At 37.4% G+C, this 15,503-nt stretch overlaps 1 protein-coding gene across 2 annotated transcripts in view; it reads left to right on the top strand.

Moving 5' to 3' along the window:
- Nucleotides 1-15,503, top strand: part of Skp2 (S-phase kinase-associated protein 2) — a 75,636-nt gene that overhangs the window by 31,087 nt on the left and 29,046 nt on the right. For both annotated transcript variants that reach the window (XM_053778198.2, XM_053778199.2), the window contains exons 5-7: nucleotides 13,341-13,449; nucleotides 13,848-14,028; nucleotides 14,260-14,387. In XM_053778198.2, coding sequence (XP_053634173.1) covers nucleotides 13,341-13,449; nucleotides 13,848-14,028; nucleotides 14,260-14,387 — 418 coding nt within the window. The remainder of the gene's footprint in view (nucleotides 1-13,340; nucleotides 13,450-13,847; nucleotides 14,029-14,259; nucleotides 14,388-15,503) is intronic.

Raw genomic sequence — 15,503 nt, forward strand, 5'->3', positions numbered from 1 at the left:
TTCTGTCATGATCCCATCAGTTCCAGCTGCTTTACCCCCTTTCATTTTACGTAATGCCTCACGTACCTCCCCCACACTTACATTCTGCTCTTCTTCACTCCTAAAAGATGGTATACCTCCCTGACCAGTGCATGAAATTACTGCCTCTGTTTCTTCCTTAACATTTAAAAGTTCCTCAAAATATTCTCGCCATCTACCCATCTACTAACTCCCCTACTCTGTTTTTAACTGACAAATCCATATTTTCCCTAGGCTTTCTTAACTTGTTTAACTCACTCCAAAATTTTTTCTTATTTTCATTAAAATTTCTTGACATCTCTCCCACTCTATCATCTGCTCTCTTTTTGCATTCTTCACCACTCTCTTTACCTCTCTCTTTTACTCTCCATATACTCTGCTCTTCTTATCACTTCTACTTTGTAAAAACCTCTCATATGCTACCTTTTTCTCTTTTACTACTCTCTTTACATCATCATTCCACCAATCACTCCTCTTCCCTCCTGCCCCCACTTTCCTGTAACCACAAACTTCTGCTGAACATTCTAACACTACATTTTTAAACCTACCCCAACCCTCTTCGACCCCCCCCACTACTCATGCTCTGCACTAGCCCACCTTTCTGCCAATAGCTGCTTATATCTCACCCGAACTGCCTCCTCTTTTAGTTTATAAACTTTCACCTCTCTCTTACTTGATGCTTCTATTCCTCTTTTCCCATCTACCTTTTACTCTCACTGTAGCTACAACTAAATAGTGATCTGATATATCTGTTGCCCCTCTATAAACATGTACATCCTGGAGTCTACTCATCAACCTTTTATCTACCAATACATAATCTAACAAACTACTGTCATTACGTGCTACATCATATCTTGTATACTTATTTATCCTCTTTTTCTTAAAATATGTATTACCTATAACTAAATTTCTTTCTATACATAGTTCAATCAAAGGGCTCCCATTATCATTTACCCCTGGCACCCCAAATTTACCTACTACTCCCTCTCATAACAGTTTCTCCTACTTTAGCATTCAGGTCCCCTACCACAATTACTCTCTCACTTGATTCAAAGGCTCCTATACATTCACTCAACATCTCCCAAAATCTCTCTCTCTCCTCTGCATTCCTCTCTTCTCCAGGTGCATACACGCTTATTATGACCCACTTCTCGCATCCAACCTTTACTTTAATCCACATAATTCTTGAATTTACACATTCATATTCTCTTTTCTCCTTCCATAACTGATCATTCAACATTACTGCTACCCCTTCCTTTGCTCTAACTCTCTCAGATACTCCAGACCTAATCCCATTTATTCCTCTCCACTGAAACTCTCCTACCCCCTTCAGCTTTGTTTCGCTTAAAGCCAGGACATCCAACTTCTTCTCATTCATAACATCAGCAATCATCTGTTTCTTGTCATCTGCACAACATCCACGCACATTCAAGCTTCCCAGTTTTATAAAGTTTTTCTTCTTCTTATTCTTTTTAGTAATCTTTACAGGAAAAGGGGTTACTAGCCCATTGTTCCCGGCATTTTAGTTGCCTCATACGACACGCATGGCTTACGGAGGAAAGATTCTTTTCCACTTCCCCATGGACAATAGAAGAAATAAATAAGAACAAGAGCTATTTAGAAAAAGGAAAAAAACTCTAGATGTATGTATATATATATATGCATGTGCATGTCTGTGAAGTGTGACCAAAGTGTAAGTTGGAGTAGGAAGATATCCCTGTTATCTAGCGTGTTTATGAGACAGAAAAAGACATCAGCAATCCTACCATCATGCAAAACAGTTACAGGTTTCTGTTTCACAGTCATCTGGCAGGACGGTAGTACTTCCCTGGGTGGTTGCTGTCTACCAACCTACTACCTGTATATATATATATATATATATATATATATATATATATATATACAGTGGACCCCCGGTTAACGATTTTAATCCGTGCAAGAGGGCTCATCGTTATGCGAAATAATCGTTATGCGAATGAATTTTCCCCATAAGAAATAATGGAAATAAAATTAATCCGTGCAAGACGCCCAAAAGTATGAAAAAAATTTTTTTTTACCACATGAAATGTTAATTTTAATACACACAAACTGAAAAAGGCATGCACAATTAAATGACACTTACTTTTATTGAAGATCTGGTGATGATTGATGGGATGGGAGGAGGGGAGAGAGTGTGTTAGTGTTTAGAAGGGGAATCCCCTTCCATTAGGACTTGAGGTAGTAAGTCCTTTTCTGGGGTTACTTCCCTTCTTCTTTTAATGCCACTAGGGCCAGCTTCAGAGTCACTGGACTTCTTTCGCACAAGATATCTGTCCATAGTGGCCTGTACCTCTCGTTCCTTTATGACTTGCCTAAAGTGTTTCACAACATTGTCAGTGTAATAATCACCAGCACGGCTTGCAATAGCTGTGTGAGGGTGATTTTCATCCATGAAGGTTTGCACTTCAAGCCACTTTGCACAGATTTCCTTAATCTTTGAAGTAGGCAACTTCTTCAATTTCTCTCTCCCCTCCTCCGAAGCAATTTCCTCAGGTGTGGCCTCTTGCTGTTGAAGTTGATCTAGCAGCTCATCAGTGGTTAGTTCTTCATTGTCCTCCTCCACCAACTCTTCCACATCCTCCCCACTAACCTCCAACCCCAAGGACTTTCCCAATGCCACAATGGATTCCTCAACTGGCACAGGATTCTCAGGGTTAGCCTCAAACCCTTCAAAATCCCTTTTGTCTACACATTCTGGCCACAGTTTCTTCCAAGCAGAGTTCAAGGTCCTCTTTGTCACTTCCTCCCAAGCCTTACCTATAAGGTTTACACAATTGAGGATATTAAAGTGATCTCTCCAAAACTCTCTTAGAGTCAGTTGAGTTTCTGAGGTCATTACAAAGCACCTTTCAAACAGAGCTTTTGTGTACAGTTTCTTGAAGTTGGAAATAACCTGCTGGTCCATGGGCTGCAGGAGAGGAGTGGTATTAGGAGGCAAAAACTTCACCTTAATGAAGCTCATGTCCCCATAAAGTCGCTCTGCCACGTCTGTAGGATGACCAGGGGCATTGTCTAACACCAGGAGGCACTTAAGTTCTAATTTCTTTTCAGTTAGGTAATTTTTCACATTGGGGGCAAATGCATGGTGTAACCAGTTATAGAAAAATTCCCTAGTGACCCATGCCTTACTGTTTGCCCTCCACAGCACACACAAATTATCCTTGAGGACATTCTTTTGCCTGAACGCTCTGGGAGTTTCAGAGTGATACACTAATAAAGGCTTCACTTTGCAATCACCAGTAGCATTGGCACACATCAACAAAGTAAGCCTGTCTTTCATAGGCTTATGTCCTGGGAGTGCCTTTTCCTCCTGAGTAATGTAGGTCCTGCTTGGCATTTTCTTCCAGAACAGGCCTGTTTCATCACAATTAAACACTTGTTCAGGTTTCAGTCCTTCAGTTTCTATGTACTCCTTGAATTCCTGCACATATTTTTCAGCCGCTTTGTGGTCCGAACTGGCAGCCTCACCATGCCTTATCACACTATGGATGCCACTACGCTTCTTAAATCTCTCAAACCAACCTTTGCTGGCCTTAAATTCACTCACATCATCACTAGTTGCAGGCATTTTTTTAATTAAATCGTCATGCAACTTCCTAGCCTTTTCACATATGATCGCTTGAGAGACGCTATCTCCTGCTATCTGTTTTTCATTTATCCACACCAATAAGAGTCTCTCAACATCTTCCATCAATTGCGATCTTTGTTTCGAAAACACAGTTGAACCTTTGGCAAGAACAGCTTCCTTGATTGTCTTTCTGGTGCCCACAATAGTAGCGATGGTTGATTGGGGTTTCTTGTACAGCTTGACTAGGTCGGCTATACGCACTCCACTTTCATACTTATCAATTATCTCTTTCTTCATCTCTATAGTAATTCTTACCCTTTGAGGTGTAGGGTTGGCACTAGAAGCTTTCTTGGGGCCCATGGTCACTTATTTTCCAGAAACAGCACCGAAAATACTGTAATAATACGAAATATTCCGAGTGTATGCTTGGATGTTACCGCGGAGGCTGGCTGGTAAACAATGGGACGGAGCGGCACATGTGAGGCTGGCTGAGGGCACATTGGACGCGTCTCGGACGAAAATCGGTATGCGGGTTTTTAATCGGTATGCGGGGCAAAAATTTTGCGATAAAAGTAATCGTTATGCGGAAAAATCGCTATGCGATGCCATCGTTATGCGGGGGTCCACTGTATATATATATATATATATAGAGCGTGTTAGATAGGAGTGAATGGAGACGAATGATACTTGGGACCTGACGATCTGTTGGAGTGTGAACAGGGTAATATTTAGTGAAGGGATTCAGGGAAACCGGTTATTTTCATATAGTCGGACTTGAGTCCTGGAAATGGGAAGTACAATGCCTGCACTTTAAAGGAGGGGTTTGGGATATTGGCAGTTTGGAGGGATATGTTGTGTATCTTTATACGTATATGCTTCTAAACTGTTGTATTCTGAGCACCTCTGCAAAAGCAGTGATAATGTGTGAATGTGGTGAAAGTGTTGAATGATGATGAAAGTATTTTCTTTTTGGGGATTTTCTTTCTTTTTTGGGTCACCCTGCCTCGGTGGGAGACGACCGACTTGTTGAAAAAAAAAAAAATATATATATATATATATATATATATATAAATATATATATATATATATATATATATATATATATATATATATATATATATATATATATATATATATATATTATCTTCTCTTTTCTTTTTTTTTTTTTCTCAACAAGTCGGCCGTCTCCCACCGAGGCAGGGTGACCCAAAAAAGAAAGAAAATCCCCAAAAAGAAAATACTTTCATCATCATTCAACACTTTCACCACACTCACACATTATCACTGCTTTTGCAGAGGTGCTCAGAATACAACAGTTTAGAAGCATATACGTATAAAGATACACAACATATCCCTCCAAACTGCCAATATCCCAAACCCCTCGTTTAAAGTGCAGGCATTGTACTTCCCATTTCCAGGACTCAAGTCCGACTATATGAAAATAACCGGTTTCCCTGAATCCCTTCACTAAATATTACCCTGCTCACACTCCAACAGATCGTCAGGTCCCAAGTATCATTCGTCTCCATTCACTCCTATCTAACACGCTCATGCACGCTTGCTGGAAGTCCAAGCCCCTTGCCCACAAAACCTCCTTTACCCCCTCTTTCCAACCCTTTCGAGGACGACCCCTACTCCTCCTTCCTTCCCCTATCGATTTATATGCTTTCCATGTCATTCTACTTTGATCCATTCTCTCTAAATGACCAAACCACCTCAACAACTCCTCTTCTGCCCTCTGACTAATGCTTTTATTAACTCCACACCTTCTCCTAATTTCCACACTCCGAATTTTCTGCATAATATTTACACCACACATTGCCCTTAGACAGGACATCTCCACTGCCTCCAACCGTCTCCTTGCTGCTGCATTTACCACCCAAGCTTCGCATCCATATAAGAGTGTTGGTACTACTATACTTTCAAACATTCCCTTCTTTGCCTCCACAGATAACGTTTTTTGACTCCACATATACCTCAACGCACCACTCACCTTTTTTCCCTCATCAATTCTATGATTAACCTCATCCTTCATAAATCCATCCGCCGACACGTCAACTCCCAAGTATCTGAAAACATTCACTTCTTCCATACTCCTCCTCCCCAATTTGATATCCAATTTTTCTTTATCTAAATCATTTGATACCCTCATCACCTTACTCTTTTCTATGTTCACTTTCAACTTTCTACCTTTACACACATTCTCAAACTCATCCACTAACCTTTGTAATTTTTCTTTAGAATCTCCCATAAGCACAGTATCATCAGCAAAAAGTAACTGTGTCAATTCCCATTTTGAATTTGATTCCTCATAATTTAATCCCACCCCTCTCCCGAACACCCTAGCATTTACTTCTTTTACAACCCCATCTATAAATATATTAAACAACCATGGTGACATTACACATCCCTGTCTAAGACCTACTTTTACCGGGAAGTATTCTCCCTCTCTTCTACACACCCTAACCTGAGCCTCACTATCCTCATAAAAGCTCTTTACAGCATTTAGTAGCTTACCACCTATTCCATATACTTGCAACATCTGCCACATTGCTCCTCTATCCACTCTATCATATGCCTTTTCTAAATCCATAAATGCAATAAAAACTTCCCTACCTTTATCTAAATACTGTTCACATATATGCTTCAATGTAAACACTTGATCTACACATCCCCTACCCACTCTGAAGCCTCCCTGCTCATCCGCAATCCTACATTCTGTCTTACCTCTAATTCTTTCAATTATAACCCTACCGTATACTTTTCCTGGTATACTCAGTAAACTTATTCCTCTATAATTTTTACATTCTCTTTTGTCCCCCTTCCCTTTATATAAAGGGACTATACATGCTCTCCGCCAATCCCTAGGTACCTTCCCCTCTTTCATACATTTATTAAATAAAAGTACCAACCACTCCAACACTATATCCCCCCCTGCTTTTAACATTTCTGTCATGATCCCATCAGTTCCAGCTGCTTTACCCCCTTTCATTCTTCGTAATGCCTCACGTACCTCCACCACACTTACATTCTGCTCTTCTTCACTCCTAAAAGATGGTATACCTCCCTGGCCAGTGCATGAAATTACCACCTCCCTTTCTTCCTTAACATTTAAAAGTTCCTGAAAATATTCTCGCCATCTACCTAATACCTCCCTCTCCCCATCTACTAACTCCCCTACTCTGTTTTTAACAGACAAATCCATACTTTCCCTAGGCTTTCTTAACTTGTTTAACTCACTCCAAAATTTTTTCTTATTTTCATTAAAATTTCTTGACAGTGCCTCTCCCACTCTTTCATCTGCTCTCCTTTTGCACTCTCTCACCACTCTCTTCACCTTTCTTTTACTCTCCATATACTCTGCTCTTCTTATAACACTTCTGCTTTGTAAAAACCTCTCGTAAGCTACCTTTTTCTCTTTTATCACACCCTTTACTTCATCATTCCACCAATCACTCCTCTTTCCTCCTGCCCCCACCCTCCTATAACCACAAACTTCTGCCCCACATTCTAATACTGCATTTTTAAAACTATTCCAACCCTCTTCAACCCCCCCACTACTCATCTTTGCACTAGCCCACCTTTCTGCCAATAGTCGCTTATATCTCGCCCGAACTTCCTCCTCCCTTAGTTTATACACTTTCACCTCCCTCTTACTTGTTGTTGCCACCTTCCTCTTTTCCCATCTACCTCTTACTCTAACTGTAGCTACAACTAAATAATGATCCGATATATCAGTTGCCCCTCTATAAACATGTACATCCTGGAGCCTACCCATCAACCTTTTATCCACCAATACATAATCTAACAAACTACTTTCATTACGTGCTACATCGTACCTTGTATATTTATTTATCCTCTTTTTCATAAAATATGTATTACTTATTACCAAATTTCTTTCTACACATAGCTCAATTAAAGGCTCCCCATTTACATTTACCCCTGGCACCCCAAATTTACCTACTACTCCCTCTATAACATTTTTACCCACTTTAACATTGAAATCCCCAACCACCATTACTCTCACACTTGATTCAAAACTCTCCACGCATTCACTCAACATTTCCCAGAATCTCTCTCTCTCCCCTACACTTCTCTCTTCTCCAGGTGCATACACGCTTACTATAACCCACTTTTCACATCCAATCTTTATTTTACTCCACATAATCCTTGAATTTATACATTTGTAGTCCCTCTTTTCCTGCCATAGCTTATCCTTCAACATTATTGCTACTCCTTCTTTAGCTCTAACTCTATTTGAAACCCCTGACCTAATCCCATTTATTCCTCTCCATTGAAACTCTCCCACCCCCTTCAGCTTTGTTTCACTTAAAGCCAGGACATCCAGTTTCTTCTCATTCATAACATCCACAATCATCTCTTTCTTATCATTTGCACAACATCCACGCACATTCAGACTTCCCACTTTGACAATTTTCTTCTTATTCTTTTTAGTAATCTTTACAGGAAAAGGGGTTACTAGCCCATTGTTCCCGGCATTTTAGTTGACTTTTACAACACGCATGGCTTACGGAGGAAAGATTCTTATTCCACTTCCCCATGGATATAAAAGGAAAAGTAATAAGACCAAGAACTATTAAGATAAAATCAAAGAAAACTCAGATGAGTGTGTATAAATAAACGTGTGCATGTATGTGTAGTGTGACCTAAGTGTAAGTAGAAGTAGCAAGACATGCCTGTAATCTTGCATATTTATGAGACAGACAAAAAAAAACACCAGCAATCCCACCATCATGTAAAACAATTACAGGCTTTTATTTCACACTCACTTGGCAGGACGGTAGTACCTCCGTGGGTGGTTGCTGTCTACCAACCTACTATATATATATATATATATATATATATATATATATATATATATATATATATATATATATATATATATATATATATATATATATATATATATATATATATATATATATATATATATATATATATATATATATATATATATATATATATATATATATATATATATATATATATATATATATATATATATATATATATATATATATATATATATATATATATATATATATATATATATATATATATATATATATATATATATATATATATATATATATATATATATATATATATATATATATATATATATATATATATATATATATATATATATATATATATATATATATATATATATATATATATATAAATAAAATATTGGCAGTTTGGAGGGATATGTTTTTGTATCTTTATATGTGTTTGCTTCTAGACTGTTGTATTCTGAGCACCTCTGCAAAAACAGTGATAATGTGCGAGTGTGGTGAAAGAATGATGATGAAAGTATTCTCTTTTTGGGGATTTTCTTTCTTTTTTGGGTCACCCTGCCTCGGTGGGAGACGGCCGACTTGTTGAAAAAAAATATATATATATATATATATAATGTATATGTATATAAAAAAAAAACCTCGGTCATCTCCCACCTAGCCAGGGTGACCCAAAAAGAAAGAAAAAATTCCCAAAACAGGAATACTTTCATCATCATTCAACACTTTCACCTCACTCATACATAATCACTGTTTTTGCAGATGTGCCCAGATACAACAGTTTATTTATTTATTTATTTATTTTTTATTAATTTGAACATGATACAGAGAAGTACAAAGGAATACAGTTATTAAAGTGCAACATGCCAAAGCCCCTTGTATGCAGAGCATTATGGGCAGGTTTAAAATTAACTTAAGATTAACTAAGCAATGATATATTCAGTGGTAAAAACATTATTGCAAACAGATAACAATTTAGCACAAATGAGTATTACAAAGACAGGTCATATGGTCATTTACTGTGTTGCTATGCATTCAGTAGAATGGAGTATTCTGTTAGGTAATGTAATTAAAAAAATAACAAAGTTTGATTGGGTCACAGGTTAGACATTTATGAGATACAATAATGAGAAACATTTATGAGATACACTTTATGTGATACAATTATTCAGTATTTATTTAGTTGTGGGTGAGTAAGTGATTTTTGAGAAGAGACTTGAATTTATAAACAGACATTGTTTCTTTTATATTCACAGGTAATGAATTCCAGATTTTAGGGCCTTTTATGTGCATTGAGTTTTTGCATAGCGTGAGGTGGACACGAGGAACATCAAAGAGTGATCTGTGCCTTGTGTTATGGTCGTGTGTTCTGTTGAGGTTGGTAAGGAGACGTTTGAGGGGAGGGTTTATATCGGAGTTAAGTGTTCTATGTATGTAGTGGGTGCAGTAATAAGTATGGATGTTTTGTATGGTTAGTAGGTTTAGAGTTTTGAATATTGGTGGAGTGTGCTGCCTGTAGTGGAAATTTATCATCATTCTGACTGCAGCCTTTTGTTGGGTAATTAATGGTCTGAGATGGTTTATTGTTGTTCAGCCCCATGCACAAATTCCATAGGTGAGATAGGGGTAAATAAGCGAGTGATATAGGGCCAGGAGGGCTGACTGTGGAACATAGTACCGTATCTTCGATAGTATGCCTACGGTCTTGGAATTTTTTTGGGAAATTTGTTGTATGTGTGTTTGAAATTTGAGTATTATCAAGGTTGATTCCTAAGAATTTTCCCTCTGTGAGCTTTGTGATAGGTGATCCGTTTATCATTATGTTAAGAGGGACGTCTGTAGCTCTGTTACCAAACTGAATGAAGTAGGTTTTGTCAATGTTTAGAGTAAGTTTGTTAGTCCTCATCCAGGTAGATACTATTTTATGTAATTCGGTATTTACAGTATTGGCTAGCGTGACTGGGCTTGGGTGAGAGAAGACGTATGTAGTGTCATCTGCAAATAGTGTGGGTTTGAGTAGTTGTGATGCATTTTGTAGGTCATTTATGTGTATGAGAAAGAGAAGAGGGCCTAGGACACTTCCCTGTGGGGCACCAACTGTAATTGGCTGTGCGGAAGAGTTTGCCCCATTTGTGTACACATATTGGCTTCTGTTGCTGAGGTAAGACTAGGTAGTTGAGGGAGTGCCCTCTTATACCATAGTGTGACAATTTTATATGGAGCAAGTCATGGTCAACTGTATCAAAAGCTTTACGTAAGTCAATGAAGATCCCCAGTGGGACTTCTTTTTTCTCTATTGCAGTGTGTGTGTGTTCTAGCATGTGTATAATAGCATCGTTAGTATTTTTATTAGGCCTGAACCCAAATTTACAGGGGTTGAGTATGTTGTGGGAGATGAGGTAAGAATAGATTCGCTTATGAATTAATTTTTCGAAGATTTTAGAGAGAAGGTGTAAGTTGGATATTGGCCTATAGTTATTCAAGTCTGTTTGGTTGCCTCCTTTATGGATCGGGGTGACCCTTGCTATTTTGAGAACTGTAGGGAAGGTAGAGGATTCTGTGGATTTGTTAAAGAGTGTTGCAATGATTGGTGATAGCACTTGTGACACTTTTTTGTATATAAAGGGTGGTAAGGTATTTAAATCTCCTGTCTTGTTTTTTAGTGTGTTGATAATAAGGGAGACTTCAGTAGGGTTAGTCGGAGCTAGGAACAGTGTGTTCGGGTAGTTGCCAGTGAGGTAGTCATTGAGTGGGGTATCTGAGCTTGGGATTTTATTGGCAAGGTTTTTTCCTATAGTGGAGAAGAAATTATTGAGTCTGTTTGCTGTTTCAGTTGGTGGGAGTTGGGGTTCATCTGGTTTTGTTAATTCAATTTCGCTATTTCGTGATATCTTTTTTGTTCCTAGAATTTCTGATAGGGTTTTCCAGGTCTTTTTTATGTTACCTCGTACGTTGGATAATCTGTTCTCATAATACAATTTTTTAGCCCTTCTTATCAGGCTGGTTAGGATTGACGAGTAACGTTTTCTTTGGTCTCTGGTTATGTGACCCATTCTGTACTGTTTTTCGTATAGGTGCTTTGTATTTATGGATTTGAGGATGCTGGGTGTTAGCCAGGGACTGTTCAGTCTCTTAACTGTTAAGAAGCATATATAAAGATACAATATAAAAAGTGACTTGAAATAATTTGATAAATTCCATATAGAATATAATATCAGGGCCCCAATTATATATATACTGTCCTATTACACAGCCCTCCAAACTGTTAAGTATACCAGGTAAAATATATGGTAGAGTTATTGAAAATTAGGGGTAAGATGATGAGCAGGATTGCTGATGAACAAGGAGGCTTTAGATGTGTAGATCAAAAGACACTTAATAGGGTAAATAGGGAAAAAGGCACTTCATAGGGTAAATAGGAAAAAAGGCACTTCATAGGGTAAATAGGGGAGCAATGTGACAGATGTTGCAAGTATATGGCATAGGTTTGTAGGTTACTGAAAGCAGTTAAGAGTTTTTATGAAGATAGGCTCAGGTTAGAGTACATAGGAGAGAGGGAGATTGTTTTCCAGTAAAAGTAGGCCTTGTCCAGTGATATGTGATGTCACTGGTTGTTTAACATATTTATAGATGGGATTTTAAAAGAAGTGTATGCTAGGGTGTTGGAGAAAGGTGCGGGATTAAAATAGTGAGAGTTGTCAGTTGCTTTTAAAAGATTCTGAATAGAAGATGCAAAGGTTGGTGGATGAATTTGGGAGGGTATGTAAAAGAAGAAACTATTAAAAATGAACATAGGAAAGAGCAAGATGATGAGGGTAATAAAATATTTAAGTAATTTTAGAATATATATGAGATTGGAAGGAGGGAGTATGGAGGAAGTGAATGTGTTCAGATATTGGGGAGTGAACTTGTTGGGAGATGGGTCTATGAAAGACAAGGTAAACCATAGAATTAATGATTCTTCCAATCCCACACCTCTTCCCAACACCCCAGCATTCACTTCTCTTACAACCCCCATCTATATATATATTAAACAACCATGATGACATCATGCATCCCTGTCTAAGCTCTACTGAAAAATATTCTCCCTCCTATATACCCTAACCTGAGCCTCACTATCTTCATAAAAATCTTAATTGCTTTCAGTAACCTATCACCTATTCCATAAATTTAAATGCATGTATACATACATTCAGTCAGTACATAAGATGTCTCCTTCAGCAAAACTCACTAATGTTTGGTACTATAATTTTGAAATTAAATAATTGTTTAGAGATTCTTTCAACAAACTGGCCGTATCCCACTGAGGCAGGGTGGCCCAAAAAGAAAAAAGTTTCTCTTTTTAACTTTAGTAATGTATACAAGAGAAGGAGTTACTAGCCCCTTGCTCCTGACATGTTAGTTGCCTCTTACGACATGCATATCTTACGGAGGAAGAATTCTGTTCCATTTTCCCATTTTGACAAGAGGGAATAAACAAGAACTAGTACGAAAAAGAAGAAAACACAGAGGGATGTGTACATGCATGTGTAGTGTGATCTAAGTGTAAGCAGAAGTAGCAAGACATACATGAAATCTTGCATGTTTATGAGACAGAAAAAAAGACAACCAGCAATCCTACTATCATGTTTTACACTCACTTTGTAGGATGGTAGTACCTCCCTAGGCAGTTGCTCTCTACCAACCTACTACCTCAGTTGTTTAAAGATGTTTGTATAAATATAGGTCTTAGTATATGATTTGAACCAAGTTATTTACATAGTTTATATATTAATTTTAATTTAAGTGCCAATATCTGCAAGAGATATTTTACATCTTGAAATGCTTGACTTTAAAATGTATTGTACCTCAATCTTATTTTAGTGTAATACTATTATAATTTTCCCTACATGCAGGTGGGCAACCCAATCTTTTCACCACAATTGCACTACTTGCCGAGCATTCCACCAATAAGAAGCAAGCTACAATATCTTGACCTTAGTATGGCAGCCATTGAGCCACAAGGTGAGAATTCTTAAAATGTATATAACAAAGTATATTTTTACATTTATATCATACAGGCTAGTTTACCATAGTTATAGTGTGTCTTGTACAGTATTTAAAAACATGTTATTTAAAGATCACATGTATTTAAGAGTAATGTAAGGATGAAAAATTAAGGACATTAGATCAAGCATTAGAGGGTTGATGAAAAATTGTGTGGTGTTGAGGGTAATTTTGACATAAGACACTTTTTACTGGGGAATTGCTTACCTATGAAAATTTAAGTTAATGCTTCAACAATCAACCATAAATGAGACAGAAATGTGATAATGTTAAAATATATCAACCATGTGTAAGAACTAGTTATTTGTAAAATGTTTTATTTTAGTATTTTATAAGTTTGAAATTTTATATTTCAGCACTCGAAGAGTTGCTGAGTGTGTGTTTTGATCTCAAGAAACTCAGCTTGGAACACTGCACTCTAACTCAGTCAGTCTGTTCACACATTGCTAACAATTCAAACTTGGAGACACTAAATCTTGCAATGTGTTATGGATTGTGTCATTCGTACCTAGTTAACATTCTCAATCATTGTAAAAGGTAAAATTTTATGAAAAATTTTAGTGCTGATTATTGTCTCATGTTAATGCTTTTTATTTGGCCTTGTACAAGATCAAGAAATAATTGTTTCTGTTAAGGGGTCAGTTTGTGAGACAAATCTTTAGATGCTCATATTGTTTAAACCATTGTACAAAAATACTCATGCATAATTATAAACGATTATACTGTTGTGTCAGTTTTTGACTGAAACGGGGATTACTTGTATTTCAGGCTACAAAGTTTGAATTTGGCTTGGACAGCACTAAGTGCTGGAGATTTAGGTGTGATTTGTCGTCGTTTCCCAGCTTCTTTAGAACGACTTAACATATCTGGGTGCAGAAATACACTATCAGATGCACGTAAGTACATCAGCAGTTATCTACAACTATAACTACATCTACACCCTCTTATTACAACCAGTGGAGAGTTTGCATGTGATGTCACAGGATGAGTGGCCAGTATACTACAAGTCAAGCCTGTGCTAGTGATGGCGTGTTTACGTTTTGCAAGTCACAGTAAAACCATGTATATTTGAAACATAATGTTATGATACTAATAATAATAATACAATTTCTAATACTATTACACATACTGTATTTACTAATACTGTACTATTACTAACACTGAAATATTGCTAATACAACAGTGGTCCCTTGTTTTATGAAGGGTTGGGGGTTATGATTTACCATCAGAGGAATTTTGTTTTCATTTGCGGTTAAAAATTGGAGATATGATACACATATAGTACACTCATTACTTTTCTTTCAACAAACTGGCCATATCCCACTGAGGCAGGGTGGCCCAAAAAGGAAAAACAAAAGTTTCTCTTTAACTTTAGTAATCCATACAGGAGAAGGGGTTACTAGCCCCTTGCTCCCGGCATTTTAGTCGCCTCTTATGACACGCATGGCTTACCGAGGAAGAATTCTGTTCCACTTTCCCTTTTGTTCCACTAACCCTTTCAGGGTCGGCAGGACCTCTCCTAAACTGGTTCTCAGGGTCGGAAATTTTTCGAAAAAAAAAAAAATACTTTTTCTTATGAAATGATAGAGATTCTTTTCCTGATCATTATGACACCAAAAGTATGAAATTTGATGGAAAACTTACGGAATTATGCTCTCGCAAAATTAGCGGTCTTGACAGTGTTTACGCATCGGTGATTTCACCTACTTTGAGCCCTCTTTTCGGTCAATTCCAATGTACCAGTTGACAAAAATCATAACTATTTCGCTAGAACTCCATTTTTTTCTATCGAATGAGTACAAGAAACCACCCATTTACTGATTTCAACTGTCCACAAAAGTGGTCAGAAATTTGCAATTTTGCCAGTTTCACACAAATTTCAAAAAATGCCAATTTCCAAATAGGGTCCAGAATAAACAAAACAGACATTCCTGGCATTAAAATAAAGTTTCTTTGTTCATTAGTCACGTCCCCAGGCCTCTCTTACATTTCTTTTGCTTTCCACTTTTAAT

The sequence above is a fragment of the Cherax quadricarinatus genome, chromosome 22 (genome assembly GCF_038502225.1).
Source record: "Cherax quadricarinatus isolate ZL_2023a chromosome 22, ASM3850222v1, whole genome shotgun sequence".
NCBI classification, from domain to species: Eukaryota; Metazoa; Arthropoda; class Malacostraca; order Decapoda; family Parastacidae; genus Cherax; species Cherax quadricarinatus.